This window comes from Pimephales promelas, chromosome 21, assembly GCF_988280905.1.
Source record: "Pimephales promelas chromosome 21, fPimPro1.hap1.1, whole genome shotgun sequence".
NCBI lineage: Eukaryota > Metazoa > Chordata > Actinopteri > Cypriniformes > Leuciscidae > Pimephales > Pimephales promelas.
In genome coordinates, this window is record NC_142789.1 from 23,058,568 (window position 1) to 23,076,425 (window position 17,858).

Below are 17,858 nucleotides of genomic sequence, written 5' to 3' on the forward strand. Positions count from 1 at the left end.
TTCAGCAGTGCAACTTCCATATGGTGAGATAAAAAAGACAGCAGGTTTGTATGGGTTTTCTAACCCATACATGCTTAAATAATTGCCTGATAGGCTGAATGAGTCCTTCTCTGATCACTGCGATTGCCTTTATAATCCTGTACAGTGAAATAAATAAGAGGGATTCGGTATTTGAGACTGGGCGTGACGTCATGCGCGTTCACACTCAGCTGGCTATGTCTGGCAGGTTTGTGTATTCGTCATCATTTTCCGTATCAGCGAAGACAACTCAAGCGACAAAACTTTAGTCAACTTCGACAAAAGATAGATTCAAAGAGACCGGCTTGTAGTTCATTCCAAACCGCAATGCAAACTCCAAGTAAGACAAAGAAAATCAAACTTTTAAACTCTAGTGCCAGGCGTCGGAATAAGACAAGAATCAACATCGGGAAGCTTTCGACAAATGGAGAGAACTCCGGTCTGCTCTAGGGCTCAAACAGGATCCTATGAATGTGTTTCCACAATAATACAATCATAAGTGGATGCAGTAAACACATAAAACAGTTCAATATGGAGATAGATGGAAACAAAACCCAACGTTTTCAACTACAATTTTGATTTTTCAACTCAATTTAAATTTTTCAAAATTAAGTTGCCCCAACTCATTAAATAATATTTACAGATAAAATTGACTCAATTTAAATTGTTCAAAATTAACTCCATTTTAGAAAACTCTAATTCTATATTATTTATTGAGTATAGCCAACTTAATTTTGAACAATTTAATTTGAGTTGGGCTAATTCAATTTTGGTCATTTTTAATTCTATATATTACTTATTGAGTTGGGCTAACTTACTTTAATTTACTGTAACATGTAGCCAACATTAAGTGGGCCTAATAAGGTTATGCGGGTGAGGAAATTTTCCCACTAATTATCTTATGACAACACCAGTGTTATTTGTTAATGTCTTCTGTAGATTTTGATCTTTTTAAGTTATGATAGGCCTATATTTTTAATGAAAACACACACACACAAAAAAAACCAACAACAACTTTTATTACCAAATATAATAAGACGGGTGACCCAAAAATACCCATATTGTAACAAATAAATAAAAGAATAAATATTTTACTTCACATGAGAAATCTTTAAAAGTAGGAATTTTCTTAAGAAACCTTTGTGAAAGTAGAAGTTTTCCATTAAAGGTGCTGTTTTCTCATTTCTGCTTATTTTATTTCAAATTGGAAATCAAATGATCAGATGATGCACGGACCGTGTTTCCCCCTCTTAGACCTCATGCCACCCTGAAATAATTTTCTAGATCTGCTCCTTTTTTATTTGGTTTGGTTACCATGTGATGTATGGCACCACCCTGTGGTCAGACTTAAGTACTTTTTCAAAACACTTCCTGAAAAAAGCAATGTACTGTATATTAAAATGTTTCATTCTGTCCAATGGACAATTTGCATTTACTCTAAAAGAAGGAGGTCCTCAGCGCTGGCGTTTTGTGAAAATGTAAACCTCAGTTTAAAACTAAATCGTTATCTAGTTTTATTATCTGCAGGTTGGTTAACCCAGGCTGGAAAGGGTAACAAAGGTCCTGGGATAGCAGACGGTTAAAAAAAAAGATAAGCAGGACTTTGAACCTACATTCTTGCCAGGGTCTTTGTGAGACATGCATTGGCTCTGGTTTTTTCTCTTTCTGCTTCACTTTTTTAGAGTGGTCCCAGCCTGACCACATAGTTGGGTAATCCTGCAAGGAATTAACACAGAAAAACAAGCCTTGATCCCGTTTGTTAAATACAGTGAAGGGGGAGATACCTTGAGGAATCATTGGCAGAATGCATCTCTCCTCAAATACACCCTTTAAACATGAAGACCTAAAGATGAAATTGGTTGCATTTGTAGGGTGCCTCGTGCTTGTTTTTGCAGATGCAAAAGAGACGATACATCCCAGAGAACCTGGTTGGACTGGTTCGCTTTTAGTGGTGCCCATGGACGGAAGTCACTGGACTGGAGTGAAAGCCGTAGCGGAGGAGATGGGTCGCAGGGGTCACAAAGTGATGGTGGTCATTCCTGAGGTCAGTATACTGCTAGGACCTGGTAAACACTACGCTACTAAAACGTTTCCGGTTCCATATGGACAGCAACAACTGGATGAACTCAAAGCTCGAAATGCTGAGGTGATGGATAATAAGCAGCAGCCTCTGTTGGAGAAGATCAGCACCAGAATCAGTAACATGAGGAAATTTGTGGACTTCCAAAGGGCCACAGCTGAGAGTCTCCTCCTAAACCAGGAGCTTGTGGATTTCCTGGGGAAGCAAAATTTTGATGCGGTACTCACCAGCCCAGCTGTGCCAACTGGTGCCATCCTGGCTTATAACCTCTCCTTGCCTGCTGTCTATATGTTGCGAGGCTTACCCTGCGGTCTAGATTCGATGGCCACGGCCTGCCCAAACCCTCCCTCTTACATCCCACGGTTCTTTACACGCTATTCAGACCGTATGTCTTTTCGTCAACGTGTGCTGAACGTTCTAGTGAGCACCTTGGAGCCTTTGCTCTGCAGGCTGATATATTGGTCTACTGAGGATGTAGCCTCCCGTTTCCTGCAGCGAGATGTAAGTGTGTTGGAGATCCTGCAAAGTGGAGCTCTATGGCTGCTACGGTATGATTTCAACCTGGAGTTTCCTAAACCCTTGATGCCAAACATGGTTCTGATCGGCGGGATAAACTGTGCCATGAAAAGGCCTTTGATTAAGGTGAGTGGAGGGGTGTGTTTGCAGAAATTTGAATGCTTATTTAAATAGGTGTCACAAAAATGTTTGCTTCAACTATTTACTACACCAGGCATAGAAGTGGATTAAAAGTTTAAAGCGATAGTTCACCCTAAAATGTATATTTCTATAATCACTATAAACTTATAGTGTTGCAAAACACAAAATAATATACATTTAAGAATGTTGGTAACCAAACTGTTATTGGGACAATTTGCTTCCATTTTATGGACAAGATGTCTGAGATATTTCTTGGTGAGTAAATGAAAGAGGTTTCAGTTTTGTGTGAAGTGTCCCTTTAAAGGGTTAGTTCACCCGAAAATGAAAATTAAGTCGTTAATTACTCATCCCCATGCTGTACCAACCCCGTTGGAACACAAATGAAGATATTTTTTTATAGGCTCCTAAGGGATTGAAACTTGACGGCCCAGAAAGTCATTGAACAAAATGTGACTACAGTGGCTCAAGTATATCAAGCGACGAGAATACTTTTTGTGCGGAAATAAAACAAAAATAACGACTTCATATCTTCCTTCTGGGCCTGAGACGAGAGTTCAAGAGATTTCCATGCGTTGTGGAAATCTCTTGAACTCTCGTCTCAGGCCCAGAAGGAAGAAAAGGAAAAGTCGAATGAAGTTATTAATTTGGTTTTATTTCCGAACAAAAAGTATTCTTGCTGCTTGATAAACTTAAAGTTGAGCCACTGTCGTCACTTGTAATATTTAAACATTTTCTTCAATGACTTTCTGGGCCGTCAAGTTTCAATCCTTTAGGAGCCTATAATGTAGCAGTGATCCACCTCTCAAATTTAATCAAAAATATCTTCATTTGTGTTCCCGAAGATGAACGAAGGTCTTACGGGGTTGGTACAGCATGGGGGTTAGTAATTAATGACTTAATTTTCATTTTTGGGTGAACTAACCCTTTAAGGGTTACTTTTAAGATTTAGGTTTTGAGGTTAACATTGAGGTGACGTTTGCACTTCATTAGGGCAAAAAGAATATTCTTGGTCTTGAGAAGCTTATGATTGCTTGGAATGATAAACATGCTCTAAGAGATGAGTTTTGATTTAACTCAAAACTCATAAAGGTAAAGCTTCAGAACGTCAGTCTTTTTAAAATATTTTGGGCTAGAAAGATGCACTTCAGAGCAATTGTGATGTCTGATCAGTATAGTCATATGTGCAGCGCTGGACCAGAATCCGACTGGGAAGAGCACTTGGACTGGGAAGCTGTTAGTATTACCAATGGATGGAAGTCACTGGACAGGAGTGAAAGCTGTGGCAGAAGAGATGGGACCCAGAGGTCACACAGTGATTGTGGTGATTCCAGAGATCAGTATGCGTTTGGGTCCAGGCGAACACTACATCACAAAGACTTTTCCAGTCCCTTATGAGCTTGAGTTGTTCGACGAGATATTGACCAAGCAAGTTTGTGAATTGACAACCTCAGGGAAACTGATGAGTCTGACTTCAACAGTGTTTGACCGACATGTCAAACAACCAATTACAGTTCGTTTCGTTCAGCGTCACGTTTCGGGGCGTGAAAAATGTCCCCCACAACAACAGACCGGTATGCAACTAGTCAGTCAGCAGTCACCGGAGGCGTTCACAACGCTCCACGTTATTAAATTCACTCACGAACTCGCGCTCATGTCCATCTTATGTCCGCTTTGTCACACGGCCAGTTCAACCTCGTATAAATCAGGTTATGTGTGTAAATCACGTGCCCGCTCACTCTTAACAGACACACTGTCCCCGGCGCTACTCGTGGGTCACCGAATGTTCATAAAGCGCTCCCCGTTCACAGTAACCGGGTCGTTTCCAGCTGTAGCTGTCAGCGAGCCGCCGCACATTGAATACTCACATGAGTCAAGCTGCGATTGTAAGTTACAGTTACGTCCCCGCCCCAGCGCGCTCGCGCCTACTAAATAAACGCCTCACCTCAGGCGCCGCGCACTCGCTACATTCCCTTTAGCACATCTAGTGGAGGCATAACGCAAACCCAGTCAAACGTTTGGCTCTGCAGTATCTTATGCACCTTATAATCCAGTGTGCGCCCTATATATCAATACTGAATCGGCCAGCTGCGATGTCAGCGTCTGTTGTTTCATGTTTGTCCACAAACGCGGCTGATATATCCCCTTAGAAGTAACGTTACTTCACTTGATCTTCCATAATAGATAGGAGGGGACATACAACTACGTTTAGCTGATCTTGATAAACGCTCATTGTCACTCATATAAACACAACAGTTTTTAGGCTTGTTCGACTTCATGCAGCTCTGCGCAGACCGATCGGCGGCTGACTTGAAACAGTGCATGCCGGTTAGAAATTTTGTCCGACTTGATGCAGCGCTGACTCCACGTGACTGTGACATATGCCATCAAAGTACCGCGAGAGCGATACGAGAGTAGCCGGAGGACTCAGCCAGTGCAGCTTCTCAAGAGCCATAGACATATACACTAGACCTCACCTTGGCTACGGCAGTTCATTGGAACGAATGCGTCAATAGAGCCGCCATCTTGAAACAGGGGAGCCCCTCCACTTTAATGCATCAGAGTCAATGTAGTAGACACAGGTCAAACGGAAATAAAATCACCATAAATCATCATGAATGGGATTTTTCTTGTTTTTTTGGTTTGTTCCAACGGTCAGACATGTATTTATCATTGATTCCAAAAAGATTTTTTTTTTTTTTTAAACATTCTTCTTAGTTCAGATTTCATCCGTGAACATCATACGCTGCACAAAAGTCCGCCACCATCAATGAATTCGAAGTAAAGGCAGAGATAGCAGCCTTACCTAGCTACTTCCTATGACAAGACCCCTGTTCCAAGATGGCGGTGGTTTTGACGCATGCTTAGAACCCCAAGGTAAGGTCTAGTGTATATAGGTGTGTTCGACATCGGCTGCGGCTGGATGCAACCGATCGGCGAGATTAGCCGCGTGCAGGCGGGAAGGAGCTGCAAACGGAGACGTGAAGTCGGACACTTTCTGGTTCCCGTAGTGACCGCTCACGTGGTGTTTGCATGCTTTACAACAGCTTATGTGAAATAAATGCAACATTTGCCAAATAAACAGATATTTCAGACACATTTTCATTCAAAAGGTTACTGCTTCATACAGCATCTGTTTGAACTAGAATAAAGTTCAAAATAAGCCAATTCAATGACGTGGAGTCAACGTTTTTTAATCAGTTTTATTTTCATAATATGATAAGCATGACACAATATAACATTGCGACTACATGAAAAGACTGTTTACTGTTATAAAAAAACTGATTTGTGAGCTTTAGTGGAACTAAATGTATGAGAATAAACACGAAACGCACGTGATCGTTGTCATGCGTTGAATCCGGCGAATCGTGGAACAGCTGTGACATCATCAGAGCTCGTGCAGCCGCTCTTGAGAAGCTGCGCTGGCTGAGTCCTCCGGCTACTCTCGTACCGCTCTCGCGGTACTTTGATGGCATATGTCACAGTCACGTGGAGTCAGCGCTGCGTCAAGTCGGACAAAATTTCTAACCGGCGTGCACTGCTTCAAGTCAGCTACCGATCGGTCTGCGCAGAGCTGCATGAAGTCGAACAAGCCTTATGTCTATGCTCAAGAGCGGCTGCACGAGCTCTGATGATGTCACAGCTGTTCCACGATTCGCCGGATTCACCGCATGACAACGATCACGTGCGTTTCGTGTTTATTCTCACAGGTTTAGTTCCACTAAAGCTCACAAATCAGTATTTTATAACAGTAAACACTCTTTTCATGTAGTCGCAATGTTATATTGTGTCATGTTTATCATGTTTATCAAAATAAAACTGATTAAAAAACGTTGATTCCACGTCATTGATTATAGGTTTATTTTGAACTTTATTCTAGTTCAAACAGATGCTGTATGAAGCAGTAAAGTATTGAATGAAAATGTGTCTGAAATATCTGTTTATTTGGCAAATGTTGCATTTATTTCACTTCAGCTGTGGTATAAGCATGTAAACACCACGTGAGCCGTCACTACGGGGACCAGAAATTGTTCGACTTCACGTCTCCGTTTGCAGCTCCTCCCCGCCTGCACGCGGCTGTTCTCGCCGATCGGTTGCATCCAGCCGCAGGCGATGTCGAACACACCTTTTTTCTTCCGCAATCACACGTGGCCAAATTGATGAATTCAGGTGTGTCTGATTATTGTTGCCGTGACTACTGAGGTAAAGCACACCTGAATTAATCAATTTAGCCAATAATGGCAGACAGGAAACAAAGAGCTGGCTGAAGTTCAGGAAGTAGTGCAGCTGTGCAAGCCCGTTAAGCGTACCATATGCATCAGACGTTTAGCCAACGTTCCGTGGGCTTGACGTCTGAGGCTGAGACTAAGAAACATGCGCTTAGCAGTAATTGTATGTCTAGTGATCAGTATAGTCATATGTGCAGCGCTGGACCAGAATCCGACTGGGAAGAGCAGTTGGACTGGGAAGCTGTTAGTGGTGCCAATGGATGGAAGTCACTGGACGGGAGTGAAGGCAGTGGCAGAAGAGATGGGACCCAGAGGTCACACAGTGATTGTGGTGATTCCAGAGATCAGTATGCGTTTGGGTCCAGGCGAACACTACATCACAAAGACTTTTCCAGTCCCTTATGGGCTTGAGTTGTTCGACGAGATGTTGACCGAGCAAGTTTGTGAATTGACAGGGAAATCCCTACTGGAGATTGTGACTTCACAAGTGAGAAATATATTAAAGGTGCTTAACTTAATGGCCTCTACAAGCGAAAGTCTGTTCAAGAGCCAGGAGCTTATAGAGTTTCTGAGAGCACAAAACTTTGATGCTGTTTTAACCGATCCTGCCTTACCAATGGGGCCCATATTGGCATATAATCTTTCCGTACCTGCGGTGTACATGTTTAGGGGATTTCCATCCAATGCTGCGGCCACCGCCTGTCCAGACCCCCCTTCATATATCCCACGTTTCCTTACACTACACTCAGACCGCATGTCTTTTAGTCAGCGTGTGCTGAACGTTCTTGTGAGCATGCTGGAACCACTAGCATGTAAGTTTATTTATTGGTCCTTTGAGGAAGTGGCATCCAACTTCCTGCAGAGAGATGTGAGCCTGGTTGAGATCCTGAGCACTGCAGCAGTTTGGTTAATGCGGTATGATTTCACCCTGGAGTTCCCCAAACCCCTGATGCCCAACATGCATCTCATAGGAGGAATTAACTGTGAAATAAGAAAACCAATGACGAAGGTGAGCATCACCTTTATACTCCTCACATGATACTCAGAGTTTCAAAGCACAAACTAGAGTAGCGTATATCAACAATCAAGTCTGTATTTGTTTCATGACTAGATGTAATAGGTGATAAACAGGTCTGCTTTTCTGGACATGATAAATGGGGGCATGATTTTGGGGGCATATACACCATTCTTTACAACCAGTATAATTTTCCTGAAGTTTATATGGGTTGAGGTAAGGAGTAGGGATAAAAGTTGGATTTTTTTTTTTCCAAAACCTGATGAACCAACAAATGCTTACTCTGCAAAATCAAGACTTTAATTATTGTGATACTTTTTGGACTAAACTTGACCTCCACAGTCTGCCGGGACTCTTCATTATCTTAAGCCCTGATTCTTCACACTAAACTGTATAGGCTATATGTATTTTCATCAATTTTTGCTAAACATTCTGAAAATATTGAAGCCTTTGCTCTGCTGACTGATATATTAGTCACAGGGTATCTAGGTTTTTATAGTCTTAAATTCAGATTGATCAAATTTAATGCAAAATATATATCTTAAATGGTATAACAAAACGAATAACTTCCATTTTAAGAAGTCTAAAATTTAGGCGTGAGAAAACAGGAATCACCATATAGCCTAATTGATTATTAAACTTCAAAATGCAATGATGAAATTGATGTGAGCACTGCGTGTTCTCGCTGTTTCAGAGCAAATCACAATCAATACTGCGTATTTATACTAAGCCATTGCTTATTATCTGCTGTTGATGAGTCATGTTTTTATTTTGTAATAAGTTGTAGATCAGTGTTTCTCAACTCCAGTCCAGAGGTGACCCACCTTCCAGAATATTTTAGATGTCTTGCTAATTAAAAACCTGATTCAACTCATCATCCTGTTAAATAGGGAGACATCTAAAACATTCTGTAAGGTGAATGAATCCCAAGGACTGGAGTTAAAAAAAACAGAGTTGAAGATAGTTTTAAGAGTGCATGTTTTATCCCCCTCATATTTGAATGAACTGCTGGAAAAATTAGAATCCTAGTGTATTTCGGCCTTGTTTATTAGGCTATGTTTACAAGGAAACGATCTGAAGAGAAAACGCAAAAGTGGCGTTACGATATTACTTTTTATTCTGTGTTTAGACGAGCCTAATGGGTGGGAAAGCTGTGTGTATAGGTGACGCAAAAGTGTGTGAAATTCGATGTAGTGCACCCCAGGTGGCTAGGTGGCAATGTGAAACACTGCCACTCAACAACACTGTCTAGCAGACTTTTGCGTTTTTACCCAAAAGATGGGAACCCATTTAGATGGGAACGCAACGGTGGAGCATTTTTAAGATTTCCACTCTGGAGGGTGGTTTCACTTTTTTGCGTTTTTAAACCCCCCAAAAAACTCTGTCACCGTGTAAACGAAAGGCACATCTGATTAAATATAGTTTTACGTTATCACCCACAAGCGTTCTCGTGTGTAAACAGGGCCTTAAAATTCCTCCCTTTTTTTTTTTTTTTGTTGCTGATACTCTGTGTTCAACTCAGAGGTTAAAACTGAGGTGATTTCGCAGTCTTCCTCGGGAGGAGCAAAGAGTATCCTTTGGTTTGAGAGGCAACTGTTTGTTTATGATAACAAATTAGGACCTATAACCCGCTAAACTGCTACTAAGTAAACATGGGCCATGGCTTTTGGACAGTCAAAAGATCAACAACACTGCCAGTTCTTTTGACACTGACAAATTATTAACCAGTCATGACTACTTTAGCAAACTACAAGCTAAGCCTTCACATTTTTGTTGTAACAAGATACGGGAGATCTTTGTTTATTTTAGTACCATAAATCTGTTTAATAGTTGAAAGAAGACAAAAAAAAAGGTTCCTCCCAGATCATTTTATCCAGCCACTAGCAAGCTGGAAAGCTATCTATCTGATAATAAATTGTGAAAGCAGTCAGTTTATATATTGCACATGGGAAGAGAAACTGGCACATAGAGGCTCTCTATGTTTGTCAGGAGAAGAATTTTTGTTTAGAAACATGCGCTTAGCAGTAATTTTATGTCTAGTGATCAGTATAGTCATATGTGCAGCGCTGGACCAGAATCCGACTGGGAAGCTGTTAGTGGTGCCAATGGATGGTAGTCACTGGACAGGAGTGAAAGCTGTGACAGAAGAGATGGGACCCAGAGGTCACACAGTGATTGTGGTGATTCCAGAGATCAGTATGCGTTTGGGTCCAGCCAAACACTACATCACAAAGACATTTCCAATTCCTAAATGAGTTTGAGTTGTTCGACAAGATATTGACCAAGCAAGTTTGTGAATTGACAACCTCAGGGAAACTGATGAGTCTGACTTCAAAGGGTGGAAATATGTTAAAGATCTTTAACTTAATGGCCTGTCTAGTCTGTTCAAGAGCCAGGAGCTTATAGAGTTTCTGAGAGCACAAAACTTTGATGCTGTTTTAACCGATCCTGCCTTACCAATGGGGCCCATATTGGCATATAATCTTTCCGTACCTGCGGTGTACATGTTAAGGGGGTTGCCATGTGGCCTTGATGTTGCGGCCACAGCCTGTCCAGACCCTCTTTCATATATCACACGTTTCAAAACACTATACTCAGACCGCATGTCTTTTGGTCAGCGTGTGCTGAACGTTCTTGTGAGCATGCTGGAACCATGTAAGTTTATTTACTGGCCCTTTGAGGAAGTGGCATTCAACTTCCTGCAGAGAGATGTGAGCCTGGTTGAGATCCTAAGCACTGGAGCAGTTTGGTTAATGCGGTATGATTTCACCCTGGAGTTCCCCAAACCCCTGATGCCCAACATGCATCTCATGAGATCATAGGAGGAATTAACTGTGAAATGAAGAACCCACTGACGAAGGTGAGCATAAGCTATGCTTGTCACATACTTAGAGATCTGAGGCACTTAATCGCAAGTATACTAGATGTCTACAATCAAATCTGCATATGTTACGGTATATGACCTAGAAACCGTCTAAATGAGGTGATGAAAAGTTAGACTTTTCAAAAAGGCCGGATGAATGTATTAGAACGTAGAATATTCATGTAAAGCATGTTTAAAGTCACTACAGTGTCTGCAGGTGAACCCAGACTGGAAAGGGTGACAACATTTTCTGGGATCTCAGCCAGTCAATAGAAACAAAAGACGAGCAGGACTCTGAACCTATAAGAGATCAGTATGTGTTTAGGTCCAGGCAAACACATTTCCAGTCTCGTATGAGCTGAAGTTGTTCAACCTGACGTTGACTAAACGTATTCATCATTTGACAACCCCAGGGCAATTTCCCACTGGAGATCCCTAAATGATTCTGATTGACCCACTGAAAAAGGTGAGGCTAGTGTAACTCTAAATCATATGATGAGTTGGTAAACTTTTCCTGATAAATGTTTTGAAATGTAGAATATTCACAACATTTGAGACTCGCATTGTGAGAAAATATTAATGTAAAACTAACGCATTTTCAAAGACACTATTATTTGTGGGCCAACCCAGACTGGAAAGGGTGACTAGGATCTCAGCCAATCAAAAGAAGGCAAAAGACGAGGGGACTTTGTACTTAAATCATTCATTGCTAGGGTCTTAGATTTTCTCTTTTTACTTGTTGGTTGTTACTTGTTTTTGAGAATAGTCACTAAAAATCTTCAAAACAGAGAAGTCCACCGAGAGATGTGTTAACCTGATCGTTTTAAACTATAAAATATTAGGTATGTACTTCACACAACAATGCATGAACAGGTAAAGCAGCACGGCTGCAAAGACTGAGCCGTGTGTGTTGTAAACATTGTTTCAATGACAAAGCATATTTTAATAGTAGGCTATGGATTAAATTGCCCTTCAGTAGGTGATAAGTCGAGACCATGTATGTAATGATTTGCAGCAGTTACTATATTTTTTTTCTCTGGCCTTCCAGGGGCAAATGCATATGCCCATGCATATCATAGAGTTGCATGATCATCAGGCACTCTTTTGGTAAAATAAGGGTTTTTTGCTTGTACCCTTCACGAATACTCAGTTTATTTAGTTGTATCACTCTGTGCAGTACAACACAGCACACCAATTGGTATTGTTGTTGAGACCATTTTCCCTCAAACAGCATTTTCTTGTTTCATAAAATAACTGAAGGTGTCACTGTTCTCTTTGTCATATTTGCAGTCCTGTAGTCCTAAAGAGATAAACATCAGTTCAGTTGTTACTAGTGTTGTATTCCCACAGCGTAGCCGGGTGGGGATGATTACGGTTGGCATATGGTAATCAGCAATGGTTTTGTAGGAGTTTGCATGTCATACTGGGTCAGTGGTCTGGGTTACTTTGTTGGAATTTGTGTGTGTTAGTTGGTAGAATCAGATTATGGTTAGTCTCCAAAATATTTCATCAGGACATGTATGAGGTCAAAAAAGAAGCTTTTTTTTGACCGATGGATCCCCCAAATCAGGGAGCTGCTAATATAATAATAAAAGTAGTAGTACTACTTGTAGTAGTAGTTTTTAAGGATTTATTTATTCATCTGAACTTGGTAACACTTTAAAATACTGTTCCGTCATTAATGAATAACACCGGAACAAATAAGCAACACACAATTAACATTCTAGTATACAATTAATTAACAAGAAACTCTGATTAGAACCTAGTAGTTTGTAGTCGTCCGGGAGGTACTTACTTAATTGTTTAATCAGTTTATTTTTAGTAAATAGTAGTTACTAGATGGTTAATATTGCCTTACTAATTTGCTCCTGTATAGTTATTCATTAATGACATTCTACAGTAAAGTGTTACCAATAACTTTACTGTTGCTACTGCTTTTTGAGAAAAAAAAAACATATCAATGGTTTATATAAAGTTATAGAACTATTCTGCACTATACCTCACTCCCACTGTAAACAAATCTTTTCATGATTAGTAATTACAACATTTTTTTCTTTTGTCAAATCAACTTAAATAGTTTATTTAGTTCAGATAACATATAATTTTGAGTTTCTGATGATTAAATTATTATCCTTCATTGTATTAACTCAAGTCAAGTCAAATATATTTATGTAGCGCTTTTCACAATACAGATTGTATCAAATCTGCTTCACAGTATCAATCAAGACAACATCATAGTGTTTGTTTATTCATGAAAAAAGACAATCAAGATTGGTAGCTGATCAATGGTATGATGGGTCATTTAATTTGAATATCCCCAACTGAGCAAGCCAAAGGCAACCAGGTTAACTCGCTTTTACCATTTCAATGAACTTAAAATGTTAAGGCAATTAGGTTACTTACCTTTTTTTAAGTTAAACCAACAATACTTTTTTTTACCGTTCCTTTCTTGAAGAAAATATATAGTTTGTTTCTCTTTGTTAGCAAAATACCCTATGTGGATATGAATGTTATGGAATGCTATTTAAAAGGCATTTGGGGGTGTATTGTGTATTGTTAGTCACGCTATCTCTTGAACACGAGGAGATTGATAGCAAAGGAGTGGCAAGCTTCTCACGCAAGCCGGGTTTGAGTGGAAGGGGGAGGTGCTGGTGGGGGTTACATTGCTTCCTCCTTATGCTCTTGAGTTTATTCAGCTGCTTGTAACTTAGTCTTTGAGTTGTTTTTACTTTACTTAGGAACGGTTTCAGATGCTAAATGCTAAATCCATAGTTAACCCCGCCAAAAAGCTGTATGTATTTTGATGTGTAAGTACAAGTTCTGCTTTTAATTTTTTATTTAAGTGTTTAAAGACCTCCCCATTACATAACTGTAATGAATAATGTTGGCATTTGGTTACGGGATATAAAATTCGAAGATTTGTAAACACACCAGTTGATTTGTTTTTAACAGTGCTGTCTCTTCTTGTAAGAATTTTTTTTTTTTTTTTTTTTTTGCGCAACAGTATGGCATCCTGACTTGATTAACCTCTGCAACTAAAAACACAGATACATGTAAATCCCTCTTGTTCTTCCTTTCACTCTCTTGTTTCTCAGTCACACACGAGAGAGTCTAAACACAGCCCCTTTTCCTGGAGGAGGAGTTCTCTCCTTTCTTTCAGTGCTTGTGTCTGTGCTAGGCAGACCCAGTTATGCTGAAGGAGGGCTGGCTGTGGAGGCTGGGTTCAGGGCTGCTGCTGCTCTGGCTGGGTGCCTGGCTGAGGCCTGCGGAGGGTGGCCGGGTGCTGGTCATGCCTGTTGAAGGCAGCCACTGGCTCAGCATGAAGGTGTTGGCGACCGAACTGGCCCAGAGAGGCCATGACATCCTCTTGCTGGTGCCTGAGACCAACATCTTGATCCAGAGTTCAGAGCTCTTCCGGACCGAAACCTTCCCGGTGGGCCTCTCCAAAGAGGATCTGTCCACCAGTTTGAAAGGATTTCAGCAGGGGGTGTTCAAGCGTAGTCCTGCGATGATGGACATCATTGTCCAACTGCAGCGGCTGATGAACTTCACGAATTCGCAGGTGCAAGGATGTGAGTCGCTGCTTTACAACAAACCTCTAATGCAGAAGCTGAGGGAGGAGAACTTTGAAGCGGTCCTCACCGATCCCTTTTTGCCATGTGGACCTATTATTGCTACCACTCTAGGTGTCCCCGCTGTCTACTTCCTGCGTCTACTACCTTGCGGCCTTGACTTTTTGGCTTTACAGTGTCCTTCTCCTCCATCCTACGTACCTCGGTTTCAGTCTGGCATTACTGACAAAATGACGTTTGTAGAGCGCATTCAGAATTTCGTCATGAGTGGCGTGGAGCTGGTGCTGTGTCGAATTATGTACGCCAGTTTTGATGAACTTGCTGCAAGATACCTGGATGCAGATGTGACGTACCTGGATATCATCTCCCGCGGAGCTATATGGTTGTTTCGATATGATTTTACATTTGAGTTCCCCAGACCTCTCATGCCAAATATGGTCCTCATCGGGGGCATCAACTGTCACAAGAGTGCCTTACTCTCCGCTGTAAGTCACCAGAGGTGCCCTTTTTTGAATTTGGTCATGCGGGATAAGTCAAGTAAAGTCACCTTTATTTATATAGTGCAATCTTTACAGATTGTTTCAAAGCAGCTTTACAGTAATAATGAATGTATTCATAAATAATCAACAGAGTTTGTTTCTGTTGCACAGCAGATCTAGAATAAAATAGCACCATAGTCTAGCTTGATGGTTCAGTTTTTGTTTGTTAAAAAGTTATTAATTTTGTTATTAATTTAGCTCAGTTCAGTTTTCATAATGGTGTCAATGCAGGCAGATGAATAATATTGTTGAATAATAAGTGTCCCCAACTAAGCAAGCCAAAAGCCAAAGGCGCCAATGGCAAGGAACCAAAACTCCATCAGTTGACTGAATGGAGAGGAAAAAACAAACCTTGGGAGAAACCAGGCTCGGTCGGGACTCGGGAGGCCAGTTCTACTCTGGCCAATGAATGAACAATGTGTGATAATGATTCATGCAGCATTAATGGTCAGATTGAATCAGATCATTCAGAATATTTATCCAGGATGAGAAAATATACTAAAAAGAAATCAATTTTACAATGAGGTCTTTGCCTTTTTATAAATGCATTTTTAAAGGAGTAGTTCACTTTTAAAAAAAGCTCACCCCCATGTCATCCAACATGTCCATGTCTTTCTTTCTTCAGTCGAAAAGAAATTAAGGTTTTTGATGAAAACATTGCAGAATTTTGTCAATATAATAGACTTCACTGGGCACCAAACGGTTCAAGGTCCAAATGAGAGTTTCAGTGAAGCTTCAAATGGCTTTAAATGAATGAAAGTCTTATCTAGGGAAATGATCGGTCATTTAAAAAGTAGATAAAAAAAGTTTAATTTTTATAAGCTCAAATTCTCGCCTTGTTCTGTGATGAGCGTTCGTGACTCTCCTGTTCAAACTCGTTCATCAAAATGAACAAATCTCTTTTCGAGTCATGACTCGAAGGGTCCTAGATAAGACCCTTATTCATCGTCTGGTGTCGTTTAAAGCCCTTTGAAGCTGCACTGAAACTCACATTTGGACCTTGAACCGTTTGGTTCCCAATGAAGTCCATTATATGGAGAAAATCCTGGAATGTTTTCGTCAAAAACCTTCATTTCTTTTCGACTGAAGAAAGAAAGACGTGGACATCTTGCCTGACATGGGGGTGAGTAAATTATAAGCAAGAGTTTTTTTTAAAAGTGAACTACTCCTTTAAGAGAATTTCTTAAACATGTTCAGTACTGAGTCATGTTCATAGCCTAGTTCTATGATATGATTTTCTAAGGAGGAAAGAAGTTATGTCACTGTTTTTAAATTTGGGTTGGGGCCATGTTTGGTTCTGGGAATATGGATTCCATTTTTGAGTTTTGACATTGTTGCTTTGCACTAACATGCATTATGTTTTCCCAGATACAAACATAACCCATGGTAATATGACTCCCCTCCCCAGGGTTTGTTATCCTATGGCAACATGATGTGTTCAGTGTATTCTTTGGCACGCAACCTCCCCCTCTGCTTCCTCGTTGTTATTTTACTTGTCAGCCTCCATTCCTTCCAAGGCAGAGGTTCTTTTTACGCACAAAATAATCAGTTCTGTGCTCAAAAAACTCTAGAAACTATGTGATTGTGCAAAGCATATATTCTTAAATCCCTTGCAGTATATTCTTCATATGAGATCAAATCAGATTTAAAAACTATTGTAATTACTTTCATGTTTTTTTTTCCTCTGTCATGTAGAAAAACAACTATAAATTGTGTCAGTTTGTGTGGATGACTTAAAGTGGAATATGTGTGCACATATAGCTTATAAAAACACCAGAAAGATGAACATAGATATGGTTTGGTCATGATGTAAATAGCTATATGAAGAGTTCAGATGCAAAAGCCTCTAAGTGCCATTTGAAATTTTCTTCTAGAATGATCATTTTTATCAAGCTTGTATATTTAAGTTCAGTGATTTCACTTAAATGGCAATGATAATTACCTATTAATTGTTATTTAAGTGAAATTACTGAACTTAATTATACAAGTTTGATAAAAATCATCATTAAAGAAGAAAATTTCAAATGGCATTTAGAGGCTTTTGCATCTGAACTCTTCATATGTAGTTTACAATCTTGAGTTATACATGTCACAGTGTCATGAGTTAATTTTGCCTTATTCTCTGGCTTGTTGTCCGTCTTTTACAGGAGGTGGAGGCATTTGTCAATGGTTCTGGAGAGCATGGTATTGTGGTGTTCACTCTGGGTTCTCTGGTCTCTTCCATGCCAAAAGAAAAAGCTGCCATCTTCTTCGAGGCTTTCAGTATGATTCCACAGAGGGTAAGAAAGAGTTTAAGATGGAGCGGCATACATTTAAAAAAAAAAAAAAACTACATACTTGGAGAAATGGGTCTTAGCAAAGCAAAGTGTCTTATAGTAGTTATTCTGTTGCAACTTAAGTGTTCAAACAAGGTGTAAAAGAATCCTTTCAACTACACAAATGTACTAACGCCAGGCTTTTAGAGCTGGTGCGTGACCTGAGCCTATTCTTTTCAGCATCCCAGATGTTCAGTCATCTCTCAGCTTAGGATTGTAGGATTTATGAGTCCACTTACATAATTGTTTCCCCTGCGTGTTAAAGTGTACAACTAAGTGGAGGCTGCATGCAGAGCTTTAGCTATAGCTAGAGAGAAAGTCCAACATCTTGTTCTCATTAAAGTTATCATGCGTGCTTAAAGGGGGGTTTGGCACTATCCAGGATGGGGCATTTCTGGAGTGGATAGAATTTCTTATTAGACCAAGCACGAATCTGCAAGAGTCAGCAAGATCTTCCATCACTTTTTAAAGATTTTTTTCCTGGTTATGAATCATTGAATCAGTTAACCTGAGTAACTTGTTCAGTAACTCTTAAAGTGCATTGATATTTTTGAGAGTATTTGGATATTTTCT

General features: G+C 40.2%; 1 protein-coding gene and 2 pseudogenes across 2 annotated transcripts in view; all 3 read left to right on the forward strand.

The window, feature by feature from the left end:
• Window positions 1–1,621: 1,621 nt before the first annotated feature.
• The window catches only part of LOC120480385 (UDP-glucuronosyltransferase), a 77,856-nt gene continuing 61,619 nt past the window's right edge, over window positions 1,622–17,858 (forward strand). Inside the window, exons 1-3 of one of the 2 annotated variants that reach the window (XM_089125087.1) lie at window positions 13,542–13,666; window positions 13,955–14,916; window positions 17,118–17,249. In XM_089125087.1, the coding sequence (XP_088981213.1) occupies window positions 14,050–14,916; window positions 17,118–17,249 (999 nt within the window). In that variant the 5' untranslated portion in view covers window positions 13,542–13,666; window positions 13,955–14,049. Of the gene's footprint in view, window positions 2,741–13,541; window positions 13,667–13,954; window positions 14,917–17,117; window positions 17,250–17,858 lie in introns of those variants that run through there. The other variant, XM_089125086.1, reaches the window with a different exon arrangement.
• LOC120480388 (UDP-glucuronosyltransferase 1A6 pseudogene) lies at window positions 6,355–8,047 on the forward strand (annotated as a pseudogene).
• On the forward strand, window positions 9,938–10,977 carry LOC120480539 (UDP-glucuronosyltransferase 1A6 pseudogene; annotated as a pseudogene).